At 44.7% G+C, this 24432-nt stretch overlaps 1 protein-coding gene across 2 annotated transcripts in view; it reads right to left on the reverse strand.

Annotated features, from left to right (window-relative positions):
* The window catches only part of LOC308674878 (syntaxin-binding protein 1), a 26186-nt gene extending 2782 nt beyond the window's left edge, over window positions 1–23404 (reverse strand). For both annotated transcript variants that reach the window (XM_081339710.1, XM_081339711.1), the window contains exons 1-18: window positions 23155–23404; window positions 18969–19018; window positions 17986–18067; window positions 17224–17300; window positions 15932–16010; window positions 15312–15415; window positions 13209–13357; window positions 12107–12191; window positions 11078–11208; window positions 9891–9998; window positions 8900–8960; window positions 8305–8370; window positions 6988–7068; window positions 6384–6522; window positions 4983–5092; window positions 3608–3709; window positions 3125–3210; window positions 2631–2785 (exon numbers count right to left, since the gene is read on the reverse strand). In XM_081339710.1, the coding sequence (XP_081195836.1) occupies window positions 2631–2785; window positions 3125–3210; window positions 3608–3709; window positions 4983–5092; window positions 6384–6522; window positions 6988–7068; window positions 8305–8370; window positions 8900–8960; window positions 9891–9998; window positions 11078–11208; window positions 12107–12191; window positions 13209–13357; window positions 15312–15415; window positions 15932–16010; window positions 17224–17300; window positions 17986–18067; window positions 18969–19018; window positions 23155–23191 (1702 nt within the window). In that variant the 5' untranslated portion in view covers window positions 23192–23404. The remainder of the gene's footprint in view (window positions 1–2630; window positions 2786–3124; window positions 3211–3607; window positions 3710–4982; window positions 5093–6383; window positions 6523–6987; window positions 7069–8304; window positions 8371–8899; window positions 8961–9890; window positions 9999–11077; window positions 11209–12106; window positions 12192–13208; window positions 13358–15311; window positions 15416–15931; window positions 16011–17223; window positions 17301–17985; window positions 18068–18968; window positions 19019–23154) is intronic.
* Window positions 23405–24432: the final 1028 nt, after the last annotated feature.

Below are 24432 nucleotides of genomic sequence, written 5' to 3' on the forward strand. Positions count from 1 at the left end.
AAAGAAAGAAAGAAAGAAAGAAAGAAAGAAAGAAAGAAAGAAAAAAGCAACATGCCAAAAAATTTTGTTTATGCCTTAAAAAAAAAACCAACAACAACCTTACAATATAGTTCATATCACGAAAAATCACTGTGATGGAAGCCAGTGATGGTAGGTGAAGCAGAAATGGCGAGAGAGAGACAAACATACAATCACACCCACAGAGAGAGAGAAAGAGAAAGAGAGAGAGAGAGAGAGAGAGAGAGAGAGAGAGAGAGAGAGAGAGAGAGAGAGAGAGAGAGAGAGAGAAAAACCTCATTGGGGTGCTGCAATAGAGCACCCCACAACCTCATCTTCCAGAATTAACTCTAGAGGAAATATTGAAATAGCAAAACGTTCACCGCTTCGGTGTACATGCACACGTATATAGACGATGGAAGGTTTTAAGTCGCTGAATTGCTTAAATCTCCCACCCTAATGCTTGGTTTTTTTTAAAAAAAATACATATTGGGCTGTCCAAGTGGCACAACTGTAAGAACCTTTCACTTTAAATTTGAAACTAAAAAAAAAAGAAAGGTATAACTCAGAACTAGGACGAGCTAAATAAAGGCAGGTGCTGGGGCAATTTTTGCAACTCAGAAAGAAGTCAAAAGTCCCTTACAAACAGGGTAAAATGCCCTACCCCCACCCCATATAAATGCATTTCAGAATGAATAAACACCCAATAAACCAGTGGTGGGATTCAGCCGGTTCGCACCACTTGGGCAGAACCGGTAGCTTATTTGCTTTGTGGCCCCGGGGCCCAGAATGGACTTCCGGAAGCGCCAACCGGCTGTTGACAGATTTGAATCCCGCCACTGAAAACAGACCCGTCGCAGAAAGAGCAACGTCTAACATTAGAAGCAACAGGAAACAAAGTGGGAACACACACACCATGCACACTTTTGAACACACCCCAAGGTGAGATGACACGAGGAAGGAGACCGCATGGAGGAGGAAGTCAAGAACGTGAATATCGGGAAAGCCAACGTACCAGGAAGTGGGGGGGGGAAACGGAATTCAAGAGGGGGTTAAAAAAAATGGTGGAATGGGAAGATAGCGCTTCAAAGAAGTGAGGTGCGGTGTGGACGCTGATAGGATTCCTTGTTCTTGGTGTCACCTATGTCAGGGGTCCTCAACCTTGGCAACTTTAAGACATGCGGACAATTGTTTTTACTGGGCATTATTACTGATACTACTGTTGTGGACACTAAGCTGATGTTGAACTTAATTACGGCAGCGAGACTTTTAGTAGCGCAATATTGGAAGAAGGAAGAACTGCCGACTATAGAAGAATGGACTTTAAAAGTTTCCAACCTGGCGGAAATGGCAAAGATCTCAGCGTATTTGAAAGACCATTCGCAACAGAGATATATTGTGGAGTGGAAAAAATGGATTGATTATATCCAGAATAAATATGGGACTAAAAATTTTCATTTAGCATTTGAATAAGTATTGATGTGATATTTAAATTGCTTGTAGTTAGTTTATAAGAGTTAAAGTGCGATAGATTTAGTATTTTATTGTTTGCATAAGGTAGATTATGATTGTTTGTATATTTATACCCTGTATTGAGCTCTGGGAAGTCGGGGAGGGGGGAGGGGGAGGGGAGGGAGGTGTTGGGGAGGGTTGGGGAGAGGGGAGGGGGTTGGGAGGGGTTTTGTCTTTTTAAAAAATGTATTGTAAAACTTTTCAATAAAAAAAAAAGACGTGCGGACTGCCAACTGCCAGAATTCCTCAGCCAGCTTTGCAAATATAATCGTTGGGACTTCGACCATGGTGTGGGAACCCAGTTTGAGTTTTCCTGCTGACTCATGAGCTGCATTAACACAGAATAACAGAGCTGGAAGGGACCTTGGAGGCCCAGTAGTCCAACCCCACTGCTCAGGCAGGAGACCCTACACCATTTCAGACAAAGTGTTTGTTCGGTCTCTTCTTGAAAGCCTCCAGCGATGGGGCACCGCAAGCCGTTCCACTGGTTGATCGTTCTCACTGTTAGGAGCCTTGGTGGAGCAGTGGGCTGATGCCTCCTTAAGTAACACCAGCTGCCTGCAATTAGTGCAGGTTCGAGTCCCACCAGGCTCAAGGTTGACTCAGCCTTCCATCCTTCCGAGGTAGGTAAAATGAGGACCCAGATTGTTGGGGGGCAATTAAGCTGACTTTGTAATAATGCTGCTTTGGGGGGGGGGGCGAAAGCCCTAATAAAGCAGGCATATACACAGAATGAAGGCTACTGCTAAGCACATTGATTTGTGCTTTAAATTGTAAGCCGCCCTGAGTCTTCGGAGAAGGGCGGGATATAAATGGGATAAAAAAAAATTCTCCTTGGTTCTAGATTGCTTCTCTCCTGGATGAGTTTGACTGCCCTGGTTCTTGTCTTGGCTTCTGGTGCTTTGGAACATAGTTTGCCCCCCTCACCTTTGTGGCATCCTCAAGAGTTGTACGAGTGGATGCAAGCGTGTTCCTTACGGGGGGGGAGCACTGGTTTTGGGGGCAGGTGGCCTCAGTGTTGAGGAAGAAGTGAGGAGACAGATGGAGAGGATGAAAGACAGAGCAGAGCGGAGCAAGCAAGCAAGCATGAGTGGAAGGCTCCAAGCAAGACAAGGACTTACCTATCAACACCTCCCACTTCCCACTGGCTTGCGTCACTTCGTAGGCGCAGCGCATCTCACTCAGAGCCACACCACCCAGGATGAAGACAATGAGGCGAGGACCACTACGGTATTCCCCAGGAGCCTTGTTCTTGTGCCAGTGTCCGTAGCGGGCACTGAAGACCAGGATGGAAAGGAAAAGAAAAGGAAAAAATATGAGATCACGATTTGGAAGAGACTTCTATAAGAGCAGTATATAAGTGTTATTACTACTTCTACTGCTACTGCTATTTCTGTCTGTCTGTTTCTATCTCTATTATGTATTGTCTGTCTGTCTGTCTGTCTATCTGTCTCTCTGTCTCTCTGTCTCTCTGTCTCTCTCTCTCTCTCTCTCTCTCTCTCTGTCTCTCTCTCTCTCTCTCTCTCTCTCTCTCTCTCTAAGTTTAATCTAGGTTTCATTTAAACTTAATTATGCTTCCCTGGACTTGATACCAGACAGGACACCCCCTTCTTACCTGACTGCTGTAGTGCTGAAGGAAGCAGCTGAGCGGGTGGAGATGCATGGGTAATGTTTGGTGTCCAGTTTGTCCTCCACAGCATCCTAGGGGGAAAAAAGAAAGAAAGAAAGAAAGAAAGAAAGAAAGAAAGAAAGAAAGAAAGAAAGAAAGAAAGAAAGAAAGAAAGAAAGAAAGAAAGAAAGAAAGAAAGAAAGAAGAGAGGAGGGAGGGAGGGAAGGAAGGAAAGAGCAAGGAAAGAAAGAAAGAAAGAAAGAAAGAAAGAAAGAAAGAAAGAAAGAAAGAAAGAAAGAAAGAAAGAAAGAAAGAAAGGAAGGAAGGAAGGAAGGAAGGAAGGAAGGAAGGAAGGAAGGAAGGAAGGAAGGAAGGAAGGAAGGAAGAAAAACAATTAGCACATCTGGAGCTCCTGCAAGTGACCAATAGTGTGGATTAGACACAAAGCAAAGAGGTCCATGCATTCAAGAACTATCCCTCATTACGAACCTCCATGATGTCTTTGACCACTGGGGTCCACCGGGAGAGCTGGTAGGTCTGTTCACTGATACGCTCCTTCCGTTCTAGCTTGCTTCTACGACGTAAGGTCGACTGGACAAAAGAAGAGAAAAAAATGGATTCAGAGAATGTTGACCAGGCTTATACACATGGAATAGTAAATTGGAGCCTTCTAGCTTTGGAGACTAATGCTCCTGTGTAAGATTGGAGATGCTGGCAGCTGAGCCTCCAAAACAAGAAGATTCCAACCTCTCTTTACAAGAACCATCTACCATGTGGTCCTCCTCTCTCCCATCTGCAACACTTAGCCCTTTGAGGAGATTTGTAGCTCAGGGTCTGAACTGTGGGGTCCCTGGTGCTCCCTGAGCTGGGTGGTTTTCTTGCAGACATTTCATGACCCAACTTGGGAACATCAACGGGGCTACAAGGCAGTGGGGCATGTGGAGTGGAGGTGAAGAAGGAAGGTGGGGAGGAGGACTGTGGAGTCCTTGGTGATCTCATAGCTTGCAGACATTTCATGACCCAATTAGGTAACATCATCAGGGTCAGAAGGGAAAGAAAGCAAACCCCACTCCCTTCTAGCACTGATGATGTTCCCTAGTGGGGTCATGAGACGTCTGCAGGAAAACCACCAAGCTCAGAGAGCACCAAGGAGTTAGCCATTTGCTAAACAGATAATTCTGTCACAGAGTAGATTTTAGTGTAAGTTACAAAGCTAACTGCCCTACAGACCAGGCTCTCAAAAGATCAACTACCCTGAAAGTTTTAACTACTACCGTTGCAAAAAAACGACAACACAACATTGATTATTTACAAGCTTAAGAGATAACTTACCCCCAAGATGCTTTTTCAAGGAGGCAACTGGACTTCCTTGTTTTTCTTTGAAGTCGTTTCGCTTCTCATCCCCAAGAAGCGAGACGTCTTCAGAGGAAAACCAAAAAAAAAAAAAAAGGCCGGCTGCCTCGTGAAAAAGCATCTTTGGGATAACTGTCACCTGGATGACCGAGAATTTCCATAGACATTGAGAGATACTTTTGTTGCCCAAGGTGTAGGTGGTAACTTTCTTGGTTCCACAGACACAAAAAAACCCAAACCCTTGAATTGACAGTTGAGTTCTCTTTCAACTGTTCCCGAGTCTGGAAGAAGAGTCCTAGCAACAGATACTATGGTCAGACGCAAGAGAAAGCCTGGGGGCCTTAGAAGAAAGTGCCAAGCAATAAAAAGGAATCTGCTGGTAGACTTTCTTCCACCACGTGTTCTGCTTCTGCTTCTTGCTTCCACAGTTGGGACCCAGCTGTCCCAAGCGGAGCCTGGATTGACCTGGTCCCTTCTCCAGAGCTTTTGAAAGAAATCCGGCGGGACTTACGTCTGTTATGATGGGCACCCCAAGGTGTGCCATATTCGTGATGATCTCACTGTCCTCCGGAGGGATCTGAGCGTGCTGGATCAGCTTGTTCAGGTTTTCCTCGGTGATCCCTGGGGGATGGAGAGACCAAACAGACATGTTCCAGGAGAGGGAGCCAGGAAGAAGAGAAAGAGAACAACTTCAACGCAACTGCCTCCAGCTTAATCTCTTTAACCGTGCTTCCGTTTGGCACAAAGTCCCCACAAGGCTGGGGGAGGCGGAGATTGGGCCTTTATTAGAAAGAAGCTTCCAACTTGAACCTTAATAAGAACGGAATAAGAAGAATTGGAAGGGGCCTTGGAGGTCCCCTAGTCCAACCGTCTGCTCAAGCAGAGGATCCCATAGCATTTCAGACACACGGTTGTCCAATCTCTTCTTGATAACCTCCAGCGATGGAGCACTCACAATTTCTGGACGCAAGTTGCCCCACTGATTAATTGTTCTCACTGTCAGGAAACTAGTCCTTAATTCTAGCTTGGGGTCTCTCTTTGAGAAGTTTCCATCTGTTACACATGGAGTTTCCTGTTTGAGCGGGGGGGGTGGGGGGTGTTGGACTTGAAGACCTCCAAGGTCCCTTCCAACTCTGTTGTTCTGTTACTTCTTGTTCTGCCCTCGGGTGCTTCTGGAGAATAGGTTGAAACCCCCCCCCCTTCAAATATTAGGGGGGGAAATATTGAAATGAGGGCAAGGAGAAAAAAAACACGTAAGAAGCGTTTCCATGGGTCCCACTGCTTCGGTCTTCCCACTTACCTCCCCTGACCCTCACTTCTTCTTTAGATGCCCATCTTGACTCCTCCTGATATTTTCATTGTTGTTAGCTGCGAAGTCGTGTCCGACCCATTGCGACCCTATGGACAACGTTCCTCCAGGCCTTCCTGTCCTCTACCATCTTCTGGAGTCCATTTAAGCTCACGCCTACTGCTTCAGTGACTCCATCCAGCCACCTCCTTCTCTGTCGTCCCCTTCTTCTCTTGCCCTCAATCTTTCCCAGCATGAGGCTCTTCTCCACTGAGTCCTTCCTTCTCATTAGGTGGCCAAAGTATTTTGAGTTTTAGCTCCAGGATCTGGCCTTCTAAAGAGCAGTCAGGGTTGATCTCCTCTAGGACTGACCGGTTTGATCGCCTTGCCGTCCAAGGGACTCGCAGGAGTCTTCTTCAGCACCATAGTTCAAAGGCCTCGATTCTTTGGTGCTCAGCCTTTTTTATGGTCCAACTTTCACCAATTTTCATAATGGTCTCCAATTTCGCACCCAGGGACCCACGGAAGCAAGGAAAGCTTTGCGATATTGGAGAAATGCATCCTTTCCCCTTAGGCGCACCAGAGATCCTCAGATCCCCGCAGTGGCTTCGTGTCTCTCCTTACCGTTCTTGAGAAAGATGTACAGTAAGATGATCCGAATCTTGTCATAGGTGCTGACGTTGGCATCAAGCAGGATCGGGACGATGGCACGCATGGGGTCCTTGATCTTCTCCCCTTCTGCGTCGGTGCCCATGGCCAGGTCCTGGCAAGACAGAACATCTCCCGGCACTTAATTATGTCATGACCATCGGAAGCTGCTCTTCTGGCCAGTTGAGTTTGGCATGAACTGGGAACTATAGGATTCAGCCTCCAGGAGAGCTTCTTCTTCATATTTTATTTTTTTTATTTTGGGAAAATGGGTAGAGGAACGTAAAAGGGGCCATTAAAAACCAGTCAGCCGTTCAAGGTAAGCCTGCAAGAATCCCACTTCTTTGTTAAAGGAAGCAGAGGAACAGCTGGGATCAGCAAGACGGCCAGCTGTTTCTCTGGCTTCTTGAAAAAAAAATCTGCCAAACTCTGGGAGGATTTACAAGGCGGGGAGGGGAGGGGAAAAAAAAAACCTAGACAAGTTGAGAAAGGACCAGAGCATCAGCGCAATTTGAATGCTTTCCCCTTTTTAGGCACACGCAAACCCGCAACTGGAAGCTGCCGGCACGAGCAGACTTACTTGTTCAACTCTGCAGAGTTTGTCCACGGTGCCTTGGTAGTGCTTCATGCAGTCTTCAGCCAGGTGGAGATGAGTGGAATACTAGTCAAATACAAGAAGAAGAAGAAAAAAGAGTTCAGCAATTCAGGCACACTCTTGTCTACCAATAAAGGAGAATATTTGTAGCTCGGACTTGAAATGAGCGGTTCTAAGTTGCTTTCTTGCAGACGTTTCATTACCCAAGTGTGTAACATCATCAGTGCTAGGGCTAGCACTTGTTTGGGTCATGAAACATCTGCAAGAAAACAACCAAGCTCAGAGAGCACCAAGGACCCCACAGTCCTCCTCCTTCTCCTGCTCCTCCCAGCATATCCCATTCCCTTCTAGCACTGATGATGTTACCTAGTTGGTAATAAAATGTCTGCCAGAAAACCACAAAGCTCAGAGAGCACCAAGAACTGCACAGTCCTCCTCCTCCTCCTCCCCCTCCCCCTCCCCCCCATTGCAAATCCCACTCCCTTCTAGCACTGAAGATGTTACCTAGTTGGGTCATGAAACGTTTGCAAGAAAATCACCCAGCTCAGAGGACACCAAGGACCCCACAGTCCTCCTCCTTCTCCTGCTCCTCCCAGCATATCCCATTCCCTTCTAGCACTGAGGATGTTACCTAGTTGGGTCATGAAACGTCTGCAAGAAAACCACCAAGCTCAGAGAGCACCAAGGACCCCAGAGTTGTTGTCGTCGTCCTCCTCCTCCTCCTCCCCCTCCCTTTCTCCTCCTCCTCCTCTCCTGCAAACCCCACTCCCTTCTAGCACTGAAGATGTGTCATGAAACATTTGCAAGAAAACCACCCAGCTCAGAGGGCACCAAGGTCCCCACAGTCCTCCTCCTCCTTCTTCTTCTCCTCCTTCCTCCTCCCAGCAAACCCCACTCCTTCTAGCACTGATGATGTTACCTAGTTTGGGTCATGAAACGTCTGCAAGAAAACAACCCAAGCCAAAAAACAACAACAAACCATAACCCACCTCTGTGCCGGAGAGAATGTGGCTAAAACGGTTGATTCTTCTGTTGTAGCGTAGCTTCATAACGCCCCAGTAAACAGAGTTAGGGCAAGGAGACCAATTTGTCCACCTATTTTAGTAAGCTTCAAGGGCCTTTTAACTTAGCTCTCTCTCCATCCACATTTCAACAGCCCATGAGCTCAGCCACAATTCCCACCATTCTTAACCAGGATTCTGCAGTGTGTGATTCAGCATTGCTTAGAAGGCCACACACAGCTTGTCTCTCTTTTAGCAGGCTGGATGGTTTAACTCTCACGCCGGGAGCAAAGGGACGTACCTTGCTGAGTTCTTTCTGATACTGGGGCATCTTTTTCAGCATCTGGGAAAGGTCCCTCAAGGTGGTCTGAAAAGGCAGAAAGAGAGGGGTGGTCCTCAGCCAAGCTCTTGAATTCTAAGTTATGGAGCTCCCCAGGATCAAGCGCTACAGCCTTAGTGAAAGAGGGAACGAGTCCAAATGATGCCTGTTGGAAGGATTGAGCTGATGCTTTTCAGAATCCAGGAGAGAGAAATTAGGGGTGGTGGTGGGAAACAAACCCCAGGCACTTGTTTTAATCCCCTCCTGCTTTCACAATTCCACAACTTTCATAACTGTCACAGTTCCATTATTCTCACTTAACTCACTCCGCAATTATCTTGCTTAGCAATGGAAAATTTGGGCTCAACTGCAGTCATAAGTCGAGGATTGGAGCCAATAAACTCAGTTCCCAGAATATTCCCTTCTTCTCCCCCACCCCCACCCCCGCTCTTTCCCTTCGAAGATCCTCTCCGCTACCACAAAGATGATGTTGTTTTAAGCTTGACTTTTATCTACCTCTGTTCAAATGGATTGTAGCCTGGAACTTTCTAAATTCTACTTCCGATCCGCGTCTTACCTTGTCACCAGTATTCATCCTTTTGCTGGAAGAAAAATCCTTCAGGGACCGGGTGACTTCTCTGGAAGAAGAATGACAAATAAGCAAATAAATGATGCGCAGGGTCGCAATCAAAGCGAGCCGCTGGCTGAATCGATGCGGCGTACTCGAATACTTTAATTGGCTAAATGGGGACATTCCTTTGGTTTGGATTGCTCGGACAATCTGAATCGAAGCAATGCTTGAAAGAGGATCGCAGCTGGGGTAGAGATGAACAATCTGAAAACTGGTACACTGGGCACTGGTTATATTATATTTACTGCCTGAGCAGCGGGGTTGGTCTAGAAGACCTCCAAGGTACCTTCCAATTCATTCTATTCTATTCTGTTTTGTTCTGTTTCTTATTCTTATTCTATTCTTATTCTATTACTATTCTATTCTATTCTAGTATTATTATTATTATTTTCTATTCTACTTATTACTATTGTATTGTATTGTATTCTGTTCTATTCTATTCTATTCTTTTCTTATTCTATTCTTATTCTATTACTATTTTATTCTATTCTAGTATTATTCTATTCTAGTATCATTATTATTATTCTATTCTATTCTATTCTATTCTACTTATTACTATTGTATTGTATTGTATTCTGTTCTGTTCTGTTCTTATTCTGTTCTATTCTATTCTCTATGTTCTACTCTGCTCTACTCTGCTCTACTCTAATTCTATTCTAATTCTATTCTAATTCTATTCTATTCTATTCTATTCTATTCTATTCTATTCTATTCTATTCTATTCTATTCTATTCTATTCTATTCTATTCTATTCTATTCCCTATTTTAATTCTAATTCTAATTCTAATTCTATTTCTATTCTATTCCCACTCAAGGTGGTCTTTATTTTGACCTGCTCTTTCTCCCCATCCCCAATATTTCTGACGAAAGGTCTTTAGAACTGATGTGGGCAGCATGGAGCCTTCCATGCGCCATCATGCAAAAGAAGAATACTTACTGGGACACCTCAGCAATGTGCTTGTGGCGCAAGGTGATCCAGAGGTCATCATCTTCATCCAGCAGGACCTCTTTGACCCGGGCCTCCCCAATTCCACTCGTCTCATACCTGGGAATTTCAAAGGAGAACAAGAAGAAACAAATCAGTGACTTCATCCCACTAATCTATAAATTTCTGGGTTTGAGGGGAAACTAGGATGGACACACACTTTTGAATCACAGAGAGGACCCAGATTGTTGGGGGCAATTAAGCTGACTTTGTAATAATGCCGCTTGGGGTGTGTGTGAAAGCCCTAATAAGCAGGCATATACATAGAATGAAGGCTACTGCTAAGCTTGTAAGCCGCCCTGAGTCTTCGGAGAAGGGCGGGATATAAATGGAATTTTTTAAAAAAAAACTTCACTGAACCCAAGTCCTTTCTGCACGTAGGAATCATAGCAATCCAATTTTTTAAGAGATCTATTTAGGAAGGAGGAAGAGAGCTTATCCTTCTAGTGGGCACGCTGATAATTGCTGCCTAAATAACTGGCCTTGCCTTCCTTTACATCAGTTACAACATTGTTAATTGGTCAGATTAATTGCTTTGGACTCTTTAGAGCAGGGGTCTTCAAACTTGGCCCTTTTGTGGCTTGTGGACTTCAAATCCCAGAATTCCTCAGCCAGGCACACCCATTTGCACCACTCGAGATGACCCCGAGAACACAGGTAAACCTCCAAGTGGCTTCAACGACTCTCTAAAAGAAGGCAAACGACCAGCTGTCTGCAAGGAGTATAAATCCTTCCATTCCCCACCATCCGGTCAGAGCTGAAGAAGCTTCTTGGATGAGAAGCGAAATGTCTTCACAGGAAAACAAGAAAGTCCAGTTGACTCTTGAAAAAAGCACCTTTGGAGACAACCATGGACCTAGATGACTGAGAATCTCCGTAGACACTCTAATCAGAGAGCATGCTATATCCTCAAGTTCAGAAAGTACGTTAGGAATCAGTAGATACCTTGGTTTGCACATTCTAGAATAACCACGGCCAGATTACTACAGTATGCTCAAGGACAAATCTACCAAGATCATTTTAGTCTAGTCTATTCCAATCTAACAACACACGCATCGTTCACAAGGAGGTGACATCCATGTCATATGGGGCCCCCTAGACCTCACAAATAGTACAGGAAGTAAACAAGAGAACCTTACTTGTAGACATCATTTTCAATGGGTAGCAAATCGTAGCTCATGGCTTGGAATGTGAGTTCATGCAACACTGGAGAACTGGGGTCAAAGCCACGATCTAGAATGATAAGTTGAGAACGAGCTTTGTCTGGACCCTGGATTGGGGGAAACAAACCAAGATGCCATTAGAAGTATCCAACCTGATTCCTCTCAATCACCAACACCCATGCCGAAATGTTGATTTTGTTCTGACAGACATACTTCGTTTAAAGAGGGCTTAGTTAGTATAAAAGTAAGGGAAAATAACGCTAAGCAATGGGTCAAGGATGAAACTTTGGCAGCTACGTGCCTCTGCGTTTCATCTTGCCTTTAGATTAAGGGGAAGAGATGTTACTTCCAAGAGGGTTAAATGGAGAAATGAAACAAATTCAGCTGAAGAATGTGGGAGCCTGAAGCCCTTGTCAAGGACACCAGAATCAGGTGCGGATTTGAAGCAAACGGTTCCCATAACAAAGTGAACTTGTTGATATGAATTAGATCAGACATTTGGGATTTGGCTGGGAAAATTATTGTTTAAGTCTCTGAATCCATTCCATATTCTATTCTATTCTATTCTATTCTATTCTATTCTATTCTATTCTATTCTATTCTATTTCTATTCTATTCTATTCTATTCTATTCTATTCTATTCTATTCTATTCTATTCTATTCTATTCTATTCTATTCTATTCTATTCCCCATTCCATTAATTCTATTCTATTCTATTCTATTCTATTCTATTCTATTCTATTCTATTCTATTCTATTCTATTCTATTCTATTCTACTCTACTCTACTCTACTCTACTCTACTCTACTCTACTCTACGTTCTACTCCACTCTATTCTCTATTCTCTATTCTCTATTCTCTATTCTCTATCCCTATTCTATTCTATTCTATTCTATTCTATTCTATTCTATTCTATTCTATTCTATTCTATTCTATTCTATTCTATTCTATTCTATTCTATTCTATTCTATTCTATTCTATTCTATTCCTACAAGGATCTGCTCACCTCTCCCATGGTTGGGTCATCTGCTTTGTAAGCATCCAATTTGTCCTGGATCAGCTGAGCCAGCATAGCATTGTCCTTGTAATCCCTACCAAAAGAGGACAGCGTAACAGTTCTTTCAAAACCAGGGCTGATTTCACTTTATGGGGACTCTTTGATGATGGTGGTGATAACCCTGTCTTCTCTTTTCATTGCCATACAACACGCACCACCTTCTCTCCGCTCTCGTGGGCTGCTATAGTCATTTTTTAAGAATATCTTGGAGGGATGTTTTCCCAATGACTTTGTTAATACCGTGTTTCCCCGAAAATAAGAGCCAAGTGGAAAAACAGGCCCTAGCACGATTTTGTCAGGATGCTCGTAATATAAGCCCTACCCAAAAAAATAAGCCCCAGTTAAGATTGTCAACCGGACAGATGCATTTAATACCGTATTTTCCCCGAATATAAGCCTTAACTGGAAAATAAGCTCCAATGCGTCCTTTGGAGCAAAAATTAATATAAGACCCGGTCTTATTTTCAGGGAAATGTGTGTAAAGAGCTGTGAAAGATGTTGGATGCTTTATTAGGTTCCTTTTCAACCTTCCTTAGTGTCCCTCAGTAACCTCACTTCATCATTTTCACAAGCCCCACGGGGCATCCCTTCCTGAGGTCTTTCACTAGAATTGCATAAACGAGGGGTCTCCAATTTTGGCACCATTTAAGACCTGTGGACTTCAACTCCCAGAATTCCCCCCAGCTAGCATGACTTAGTTTCTTAGTTTCGAGAATGGCTGGGGAATTCTGGGAGTTGAAGTCCACGGGGTTGGACACCCTTGGAATAGAAGCATAGGGATTTCAAATCCTTTGGAGCTTCCTTGAGATCGCCAGGGATTGCAAGGATCGCCCAAGACTGAGCTTCTGCAACTGGACTTCCAGAAGCTTCTGTCCATCCAGCTCTTTGACAGATGTCTCTTTCGTGATGAATGGGAAAGGGGCGGAGATAACCTCCCGTTACAGGAGGCTTCCTAAGTACGGGGCACCTACTGCTTTGGTTTCAAATTAAAATCAGGAGAGGTTGACGGTGAGTTCTTTGAAGGAGTCCTCCAGAAACTCCACTTACTCACCCTCGGTATCGGACAGCTGGATATTCCTTCAGAGTGGCACAAAGAGTCGCAATCTGCTCAGCCAAGCGTTCCAGGATTGGATTCTTCATCTGAGCCTTGTGAGGGCTGTAAAAGCTCTGGAAGGAGTCCGCCGAATCCAGGGAGTAAACCTGTAGTAGAAGTGGCGGGATTCAAATAGGTAAGCAACCGGTTCTCTGTGTGGATGACGCTTCCGGAAGTCCATTCTGGGCCTGGGCAACCAAAAATTACCTACCGGTTCTACCGAAGTGGTGCGAACTTGGCTGAGTCTCACCACTGTGTAGTAGGCATCACAAAAGTAAAAAAGAAAGAAGAAAAGGAGCTGAAAAGCTCAAGTTGAGGTGTCTTTGATTTCAATACTTCCCTGTGTTTTGCTCACTCACCGAGGGAAAAGAAAGAAATCTTAAAAATGCAGGAGGAAGTCTGTCTGATGTCTAATTTCGATCGTCGCATGAAGGTGTCCTGCGCACGTCGGAATGCGTCATATGCACCCCTGTTTACAGCGCTGAGTACTCGTGTGCACACACACGTGCATTTTATGTTGTGCAAATTTTAAAACTCCGGTAAAAACAGAAGGAAAGATGCTATCAATCGTACGATGGAGGGGTTGAGGGAGCTAGCTAGCTTATTGAATTGGTCCCTTCCAGCTCTAGGATACTATGTTCTCTACCCCGGGGTATATAAAAAAGGTCCTCTGTGTGTGTGTGTGTGTGTGTGTGTGTGTGTATCCATCATTCACTCCCAGTAGCAATGCACTGTAAGTGCGGTGCTTGCAGATAGGAAAAAACAAATCAATCTGCCGTGTATTTACAATGCTGCTTTACCATCTGCCATCTGTTTTTTCCCTCCCTCTCCTGCTTTTCACTTCCCCCATTTTGCTCTAACAAAAGAGGAGATGGAAAGAGAGGCATGCCCGACACAACTGGGCAGTAGCTTTGAAGAACAATCGACAGTCAAAAAAAACAAGAGCTAGGAAGCACAGGGAGGTGAACAGAGGAGTGTGTGTGTGTGTGTGTGTGTGTGTGTGTGCATGGAAAGAAGGGCGCTACACCCATCACAAAAGCTCAGCGATCAAAGCAAACGAGCCTCAAGAGGAGAGTAAAGGAGAGAAGGATGGATCTCCTCGGTGCCTCGCAGGGCAAAGTTGCACGAATCTTCGGCTTTTTCTGTTGCAAGCGGTAGCAAGGCACAAACTCCTCAGAAAAAAACACAGCAACCCAAAAAAAAAGGCTATCCACATCCAGACTACTTATTTTTCCCTCTCCGTAAAACAACTGAGCTGCGTTTCGGTGTATTTGTAGATGCCCGCTGATCCTTTCCATTATTTACTCGGCAAGGCAGAGGACCCCCCCCAAAAAAGGGAGCGTAGGATGACAGCAAGAGTACTAAAGCAGCTTGGGGCGATCCTATTGGGATCCTATTGCAAATGGTGAAAAATTTAGCTGGCTAACTGGTGCACGGTGTATTATATTTATATTTATATTTATTATATTTTTATACCGCCCTTCTCCCGAAGGACTCAGGGTGGTGTACAGGGCAATAAATATAAAAACGAAATACAAAAGTTAAAAAACAATTAAATATTATGCCCAAGTTTAAAACAGTAATTAATTAATTCCTGGTGCATGGGTAGAAGATCTGCACTTACCCCAGGGTTTGGGATGACGGCTTTTGCAGTAAGTAAGGAAGCCCCAAAAAACAGAATAACAGAGTTGGAAGGGACCTTGGGGGTCTTCTAGTCTAACCCCCTGCTCAAATAGGAGACCGTAGAATAGAATAATGTTGGAAGGGACCTTGGAGGTCCTCTAGTCCAACCCCCTGCTCAAGCAGGAGTCCCTATACCATTTCAGGCAAGTGGTTGTCCAATCTCTTCTTAAAAACCTCCAGTGATGGAGCACCCAGAACTTCTGAAGGCATCTGAAGAACCTCAAGTCATGTTCTCCAAAACCTCAGAGCATTTTCCAAAGAAAGCTTCCACCGATGAGACAGAGCAGTGACAGCCCAGAGGACGAATAGAATGAACTGATATAAGTGTAGTTATGTCTAAACAATCTATCTTCACTTCTAGCTCAGTCAATAGTTTACCTGGGACTCATATGGCAGGAAAGCAATGTTGATCTCCGTCAGGGTCTTGATGACTTTTGCTGCCCGGGATTTGACGAGTTCATTGAATAAGGAATCTGGGCAAGCTGGGAACAGAGAAAGACAGCAACGACAAGTTTAAATAACACAAACTAACCAGTTAATTTGCCCCAAGCTGCGTATTATCCCACCCACTGCAAGGATAGCAAGAAGAATGGTTCCAGAAGAAATTAGGATCCAAGGATTGGGGGACTGGGTTTTGAAACTCAGCTAGATCCATCCACAGTTCAGTTCAGGATCTTCCAACGCAAGACCCCGGATTGCTCAGTGGCTGCTTTCACACAATCTAGGATTTTGCATGAAGTGCTACTTTTAAGTTGGGTTAGCCTTACTTTGGAATTCATTTATTGACTTAGTGCCTTATATACAGTAAATCCACAAATGGCTTGTGGGAACCTAGAAACAGAGTTAGTTGAACATGGCTGGGATCTCATGAAAGCAGCTGCTTCCACCGCAGATGAACCACGGTTTGATGTGTGGCCCCAAGGCAGATCCCGAAAATGATGTGGAACTTCAAAAATCTTACAACACAGAGGGGGAACCCCAGTTTACTCTATACTTACAGTCCGTGAAGAAGACATGCGCAGCTCGATATTTGGCATTGGGGGGTTCCTTGAAATCAGCAATAAGGGACTCCACTGACTGAGAAAGGAAATGGAGTGGATTCAGTTTACTTCTTACCAAGAATGTCAGCCTAAATTAATTTCCAGTGTTATAAAAGTAAAAATAGGAGCTGGAACAAAAAGGGGTTTACAGTGGACACAGGAATACGATTGAAATAGTAGAAATAATGGTTAATAATAAGGACTGTGATAAGACAACTTCACTTGCTCCTGTGGTTTACTGTCTTTCCCTGGATAGCCCAGTGCCCCACAAAAATTGTTGAAGATATACGATATACAAACATACATGGAATAGTTGCAGGAACTGGGTACGTCTAGCCTAACGAAGGGCTGGGGTGACATGATAGCCCCCTTTCAGTATTTGAGGAACCGTTACAAAGAAGAGGGAGACAACCTATTCTCTAGAGCACTGGGGGTGGAACAAGAAGTAACGGATGGAAACTAATCAAGGAGAGAAGCAACCTACAACTAAGGTGAAATTTCCTAACCGTCAGAAGAGTTAATCAGTGGAACGGCTTGCCTCCAGAGGTTGCGGGTGCTCTATCACTGGTGGTTTTCAAGAAGAGATTAGATAGCCATTTGTCCAAGATGGTCTAGGGTCTTGAGAAGGAGCTGGACTGGAAGACCTCCAAGGTCCCTTCCAATTCTGTTGTTATTCTGTTAATTAATCAATGGAAGGCTTGCCTCCAGAGGTTGCGGGTGCTCTATCACTGGTGGTTTTCAAGAAGCAATTAGATAGCCATTTGTCCAAGATGGTCCAGGGTCTCCTACTTGAGCAGAGGGGTGGACTAGAAGACCTCCAAGGTCCGTTCCAACTCTGTTGTTATTCTGTTATTGAATCAGGTAGGGTTGGGGTGGTCTAGGGCAGGGGTCTTCAAACTTGGCCCTTTAATGACTTGCGGATTTCAACTCCCAGAATTCCTCAGTCAGCATGGGGGAACTGTGGCCCCTTCACGTCTTGTGGACTTCAACTCCCAGAATTCCTCAGCCAGCATGGGGGAACTATGGCCCCTTCATGACTTGTGGACGTCAACTCCCGGAATTCTGGGAGTTGACATCCACAAGTCATCAAAAGGCCAAGGTTGAAGACCCCTGGTCTAGGGTCTACTACTTGAGCCTGGAGCTGGACTGGAAGATCTCCAAGTCCCGAGTCTGCTATCGTGCTAAGATACTCTTCCCCAACCTGGCTAGCTATCGTATTAACACGGAACAACGTTCAGGGGGAAACCCACCTTTTCGGATGGAGTGATAAGGTACACAGCCTCCAAGCTCGGCAGTGGCTCTCGGCGTTTATTGATGTCTTCCACAACTGGATAGAGGCGAGCAGAGATTGCAAGGGAGAAAAAAGAGCAGGAGGAAAGCAGAAGCAAGCCACGGATTAGGAGACTTTGTGGACTTTCTGGGTGTGAAATACAGTAAAAAGACTTGAAGCCTTGAAGCTCAGTATGGCTGTTGGGTTTGGCTGTTAACCGTAGATAGAGGGTAGGTCAAATAGAGCTGCAAAGGTTTATAAACTGTAGACCTGTTTCCTCCCCAAGAAGGGGGAAACTATTAAAGTTGAAGGATATTTATCAGAATTCAACCGGGGCAAGGTGGGGGGGGAAGATTCATGCATATGTTTGTCCTTGCTGTTGTTTATGCACATTTCCCCCCCTCAACCCTTTTGTCTTGTTTAGTTTTTGCTTTGTTATTTTTTTTAAGGGTTCAGGAGCTTTTTAGCTTCCATTCGGATCCGGAAATCTATTCCGTTTGAAGGTCATCTCCTACTTCCCCAACTGGCTTTCCCTTCTGGGCTTCCTGGAGGCCGGAGGAACCCTAAGCCTTTGAGGATTTCCGCCAAGGGGGGGAGGAGGGGTAGTGAGGAAAAAGAGGGCCCAAAACGTTTGCTCCAGAAGTTCGTTCTAAATAAAGGCGGCAGGTTGTGCAAAAAAGAAGGCAAGGGTTTGGGGACCCGAAGTGTCTTGCGTTGAGCACAATCCAAAAGTCCCGCTTACTTGTTATCCCCTCCGTCATGATATCCGTCATTTTACAGCAGGAGGACAGCATGCGCATGCTCAGCTGGTCCACCACCAGCACCTGGGAAAGACACGGAGAAGGGCAACGTCACTCCCAAGGGTCTGCATTGGCTTTGGGCATTAAACCTCCCCGAGAGAAGACCCACGGGCTCAGGAAAAAACAAACGGACCCCTGTGTTTCCAGATGATGATGAAGGAGAAGGAGACGGAGACGGAGGGGAAGATAGGTAAGGAGGACAAGTAGATAGCCAAGGAGGAGATAGACAAGGGGGGGGAGAAGGAGGGAGAGGAGGAGGAGGAGGAAGAAGAAGAGGAGAAGGAGAAGGAGGAGCACTGAACAATTCAAAGAAGTAGGGCAAGTCTGGAAGATGTGGAGACATCTTGCCCAAGAATTGCCAAGAGTCAGACACAAGAAGACACATCTGAATGGATAACCATCTTCTCTTCCTCCTCCTCCTCCTCCTCCTCCTCCTCCTCCTCCTCCTCCTCCTCCTCCTCCTCCTCTTCCTTCTCCTCCTCCTTCTCCTTGTCTATCTCCTTCTCCTCATCTATCTCCTTCTCCTTCTGGTCCTCCTTATCTATCTTCTCCTCCGTCTCCTTCTCCTCCTTCTTCATCATCATTATGGTCAGTGGGAGGCCAAGTCCTGCATCAAATCTTGACAGGTGGGAAGTTTTTCAAATAATATATTTGTCGAACTTAACTAACCATACTTTGTTGTGGTAGGTTGAAATGGGTGCTGAGTTACAACCCATTTAATCAAGTAAAATGCAGATCTAGAGGCAGCATTCACACATTGCTGTTAAGCTGAGTGAGGAGTACTTTGATTATATTTGTGCGCATGTGACTGAGTGTCGTGCAAGCTCAGAAAGTAAGCTAAATCAGAAACCAGTTCAAACGGCAGTGGAATGCAGGAATAAAACAATTTCGGTAAGAAAAAGCCATTGATTTATGTTGAACTCACCTTCCACTCTCCCTTCTTTTTGACTTTCTTTATGACATCAGCCATAATCTCTGCAACAACAACAAAAAAAAGAAAATCAAAAGAGGGGAATTAGGAAAAGAATTAACCTAGGATGAGCTGGCATTGTAAAGGCAAGTTTAATCACAGCCTCGACTGCGGCTGAACTAAGCTTCTTCAATCTGATCACAATTCCCGGACTGCAATGGATTCTTCAACCCAATTAACAACCCTGTGGCTGTTTGCAGAGGTCTTGATCACAAAACTGGACATTTACTTAAATTCAGTTTCCATATTAGAATGTCCCTCTCCTTGCACCGTTGGAGGTTTAGTTTCTCTTTTATTTGATATGGGAAAATGCAAGTTTTTTTTAAAACAACAACAGCAACAACAATGTTGTGTCTTTGCGCGCGCACACACAGCTTCTCAAACAAAAGGAGGAAGAAGATACAGCGGGCGTTTCCTGTAACCAGACATCACAAGCTTTCAGCTGTGTTTCTTCACAGCTTGGAAAAAGTGAATATCCTAGATTCCAGAAACCAGGGCCTACGCTACGCCACACTCTTGCCCCAGATTGCCAAATTGTCGTTCCTTGGTTTAAAAGCAAAAATCAGTTTACAGGAGGCTAAGCTGCAAGATGGTAGAGGACAGGAAGGCCTGGAGGAACGTTGTCCATAGGGTCGCGAAGGGTCAGACACGGCTCGCAGCTAACAACAACGAAGCTGCATGACTGGAGCTTTCCAGGTAGAGACTGGGCAGCCGATGCGCACAAACCGAAAAAAATGCCAATGAACAGTTCAAGAAAAGAGAGAAAAGGGAAACGCAGTTTTTGGGAGCAGGAAACCTAGTAGATGTTCTGGCTTTACTACTTCACCGAGGTGTGATTTGAGAAATTAGGTTTCTAGAAAGAGTGAAAGGAAGCATCCTAGGTGACGGCTTGCAGGATCCTGCGCTAGCTTCACCGATGTGTGGAACCAACGCGTCGTTTCAAGGTGTTCCTGTTCTGAGGTCCACAATTATTAGACAGCCAGGCAAAATTGTATTAATAGTAGGGGATAACTGCAGCTCAGGCCTGAAGCATGAGGGCCTCGGGGCCCTCTGAGCTTGGGTGGTTTTCTTGTAGATGTTTTATGACCCAAACTAGGTAAGATCATCAGGGCTAGAAGGGAGTGGGGTCTGTGGAGAGGAGGAGGAGGAGGAGGAGGAGAACTGTGTGGGTCTTGGTGCTCTCTGAGCTTGGTGGTTTTCTTGCAAAGGTTTCATCTTGTAGATGTTTTATGACCCAAACTAGGTAACATCATCAGTGCTAGAAGGGAGTGGGGTCCGTGGGGAGGGGGAGGAGGGCTGTAGGGTCTTTGGTGCTCTCTGAACTTGGTTGTTTTGTTGTAGACATTTCATTACCCAACTAGGTAATATCATCAGTGCACCAAGGTCCCCACAGTCCTCCTCCTCTTCCTCCCCCCCCCCATGCTTCCTTCCAGCAATTGATGATGTTACCTAGTTGGGTCCTGAATCGTCTACAAGAAAACCACCAAGCTCAGAGAGCACCCAGGACCCCCGCAGAATTTCATTTCTCCCCTCGCTTCCAGAAGACTCTTCTTTACGGCGGAAGGAGATCAGGGCAAACTCGTTTGTATTTTTTATTTCGTTTTTAAATTCCACCTTCTCCCCCCCCCGCCCCCACACTACATAGCTCCTGCAGCAGAACGTGGGAGGGGGATCCGTCTTGAGTGACTGGCGAGCTGGCTTTTCACCAGGCTGCTGGGTTTTTCAAAACATACAAAACCCACCTAAAAGAATGACACGGAGAGGCTGTGTAGGACTCCGGGTGTCGTGGTGATGCAGTGGGAGGAAGGAGGCTACAAATTGTAAGGAAGGTTTTTCCAGCTATCGTCACTCACTCACCCGTTCCACCAGCCCCACCTCTAATCTCTCACCACTGCACCCCACCAGTTCGAGCCCAGTTTTCTCTGACTGCAGCACTAAGGCCAGGTCAACAACATGGAAGGTGCCTCTGGATACAGACGGACGGAGACCAACGTTCTTCCCTACGGATTTCGCCCCTTCTAATCTCCTAAAAGGGGAACGACGGCAGATGCACGCACACACGCAGACACCCAACAACCTGCAAGGCAATTATGCCGGATGCACCCTGGTCAATCCTCTTAAGGAAAAAAAAAAAGAAGGCTTAGCTGCAATTGCAGGAGACAGCTCAAAGGGTTTTAAGCAAGCTCAGTTAGAACATTCCATTTGAAAAGCAAGCCTATAAAAAGCATGAGTTGGTCCCTCTGCACAACCTCGAATTTTGCAAAACACTCAAGATTTTGCTGGCACATTGCTGATTTTTTTTTTTTAAAAAATAGCATGTCAGCATCATCCTTCAGATCTGCTTTCAAAATGCAGTGGCCAAAACCCCAGAACTAAATGGAGCAATAAACAGTGTTTATGGACCGTGTGCAAAACAGCTTCCCCTTTTAAAAAAAAATCAGAGCCACTGCATACAGGGAAATTAATTTTTGATGGGGGGGGTGTTTACAATGAAAGAAGTGGGGGAACACTGAGACTCTGCAAACCATTCAAAGGAATTGCTTTAAGAGTTAACATCTTCCCCCCCACACCAAGAATTAGAGTCAGTTTCCTACTACTAATTTTTTTTTTTTAAAAAAAGGCTAGAATAGATGGGAGAAAAAGACAAAAAAAGATATTTTGCATCTTTGCTACCTCTTCATTACTAAAGGCCCCCAAATGTTTTACACCATTGCTGCAAGATATACACACCAATCTGTTTGCCAGATATTTTTTTTGTCCCTTGTTGAACTGGGGGACAGAAAAATCAGAGAGAGAGAGAGAGAGAGAGAGAGAGAGAGAGAGAGAGAGAGAGAGAGAGAGAGAGAGAGAGAGAGAGAGAGAGAAATAAAATAAAACAAAATAAAATAAAATAATAAAATAAAATAAAATAAAATAAAATAAAATAAAATAATAAAATAAAATAAAATAAAATAAAATAAAATAAAATAAAATAAAATAAAATAAAATAAAATAAAATAAAATAAAATAAAAAAGGGGTCTTTTTTAAAAACCAGCAGCCAAGTGATCTTGCCGTGCACGCTCATTCTCCAAAAATATCTTAGCATCCGGCAATTCACCTTGTCTCCTAAGCTGAAGAAATCCGGGGGTGCCCCCCACCGTTACAAAATTCCTCACCCCCCCTATTCATCCTTGAAGGATGAATAAATAATACACATTGCATTCGAAAATTCACTGAGCTAAGGGATGGATCATTCTACTCCGCTGGCTACCCTTCCCCTCCCGTTTAAAAACAGGGCAGACAAGGCTGGGGGGGGCGGGGGCAAGCAAAATATTACTAACCCATCACCTCTTTCCCCCCCCCCCTGCAAGGGAGGAAAAAAAAATCACAGCAGCAGAATTCAGCTTCGCAGGGAAAAAACAACACCCCGGCTTTGCTCGAATCCGCTGTCTCTCCCTCGCCCCCCCCCTTTATTTTTTGTACCATCAAATGGCTGCTACAAGCCCAGCCTCCCTCCCTCCCTCCCCAGCGACGTTCGCCCGTTCCTTTTCTCCCAGCCAGCCTCCTCCTACGCTATCTCTTTCCATCCTTCTCTCCCCCCACCCCCGTCAAATCCAGGCAGATTTTTTCCCCCGGCGCAAAATAATAATAATAATAATAATAATAATAATAATAATAATAATAATAATAATAATAATAATAATAATAATAATGAAGATGATGATGATGATGATGGTAATAATAATAATAATAATAATAATAATAATAATAATAATAATAATAATAATAATAATAATAATAATAATAATAATAATTTTAAAAAACCACGAAAAAACACCGCGCCAATCTTCTGCAGGGGCGCCCTTGAAACAACAGCAAGCTTCAAAACCTTTGGATCATCAGCTCGCGCCTCTGCAAGCGGGGGGGGGGTGTGAGGTTTGCAACCGAAGCTTTAACCGGGCCCCCACCCCCCTGAAATCCCCAGAAATGACACCGTTTCCCCCCCCCCCGTCCCCATCTTTAGGGCACCCTCTCCTTGCTCTTGAAAAGGAGAGGGGGGGGGTCGAACTGCAACAGCCCCTTGCTCTGTTTCATGCATTCTCAAAAGACATGGGGGGGGAGAGAGAGAGAGAGAAAAAAAAAGGGGGGGGGTCGTCTTACTTTCTCCCACCACCGCTTTTAAGCCGGCCGGTGCCATGACGTCTCTGGTGGCTCCTCTTTATTTTGGGTGGGTGGGTGGGTGGGTGGGTGGGGGGCAACGGGACGCCCTCTCTTCTTCTCTCCCCCCTCCCTTCTCTCTCTCTTCCTTCCTTTCCGCTTTCTTTCTTTCCCGGCTTCGCCTGTTCCGCTTTGCTGGAAAGGATAACGCGCAGAAGGAGGAGAAGAGGAAGAAGAAGAAGACGAATCCTTGCGCGGCGGGGCTGGCAGCTCAGCTGACTGCAACCCCCGCGGGTGGATGGGGAGGCGGTCCACGCAGGGCGGGGCCGGATTGTGATGCTGAGCCAGGAGGGTCGGGGGGGGGGCCGAGATCGCGTCACGGAGGGGAGGGCCAATCAGAGAGTTTACACACACACCCCGCCCGCCCCGTGCTGCATCCGCTGCGCATCGCCCGCGCCGTTAAAGGGCGGAGATGGAGGTGGGGAGCAAGGAGGGCAAAGGATAGAGCAGAACAGAACAGAACAGAACAGAGTAGAAATAGAAAATGGAGCAGAATAGAATAGAATAGAATAGAATAGAATAGAATAGAATAGAATAGAATAGAATAGAATAGAATAGAATAGAATAGAATAGAATAAAGATAATAGAATAGAATAGAATAGAATAGAATAGAATAGAATAGAATAGAATAGAATAGAATAGAATAGAATAGAATAGAATAGAATAGAATAGAATAGAATAGAATAGAATAGAATAGAATAGAATAGAAATAGAATAGAATAGAAATAGAAATAGAAAATGGAGCAGAATAGAATAGAATAGAATAGAATAGAATAGAATAGAATAGAAATAGAATAGAATAGAATAGAAATAGAAATAGAATAGAAATAGAATAGAAATAGAATAGAATAGAATAGAAATAGAATAGAATAGAAATAGAATAGAATAGAAATAGAAAATAGAATAGAATAGAATAGAATAGAATAGAATAGAATAGAATAGAATAGAATAGAATAGAAATAGAAAATGGAGTAGAGTAGAACAGAGTAGAAATAGAAAATGGAGCAGAATAGAATAGAATAGAATAGAATAGAATAGAATAGAATAGAATAGAATAGAATAGAATAGAATAGAATAGAATAGAATAGAATAGAACCTGGAAGGGACCTTGGAGGTCGTCTAGTCCAGCCCCCTGCTCAAGCAGGAGAACCTATACCAGGGGTAGGCAACCTCGGCTCTTTTATGACTCATGGACTTCAACTCCCAGAATTCCTGAGTCAG

The sequence above is a fragment of the Vipera berus genome, assembly GCF_964194415.1.
Source record: "Vipera berus genome assembly, chromosome: 15".
Taxonomy (NCBI): Eukaryota; Metazoa; Chordata; class Lepidosauria; order Squamata; family Viperidae; genus Vipera; species Vipera berus.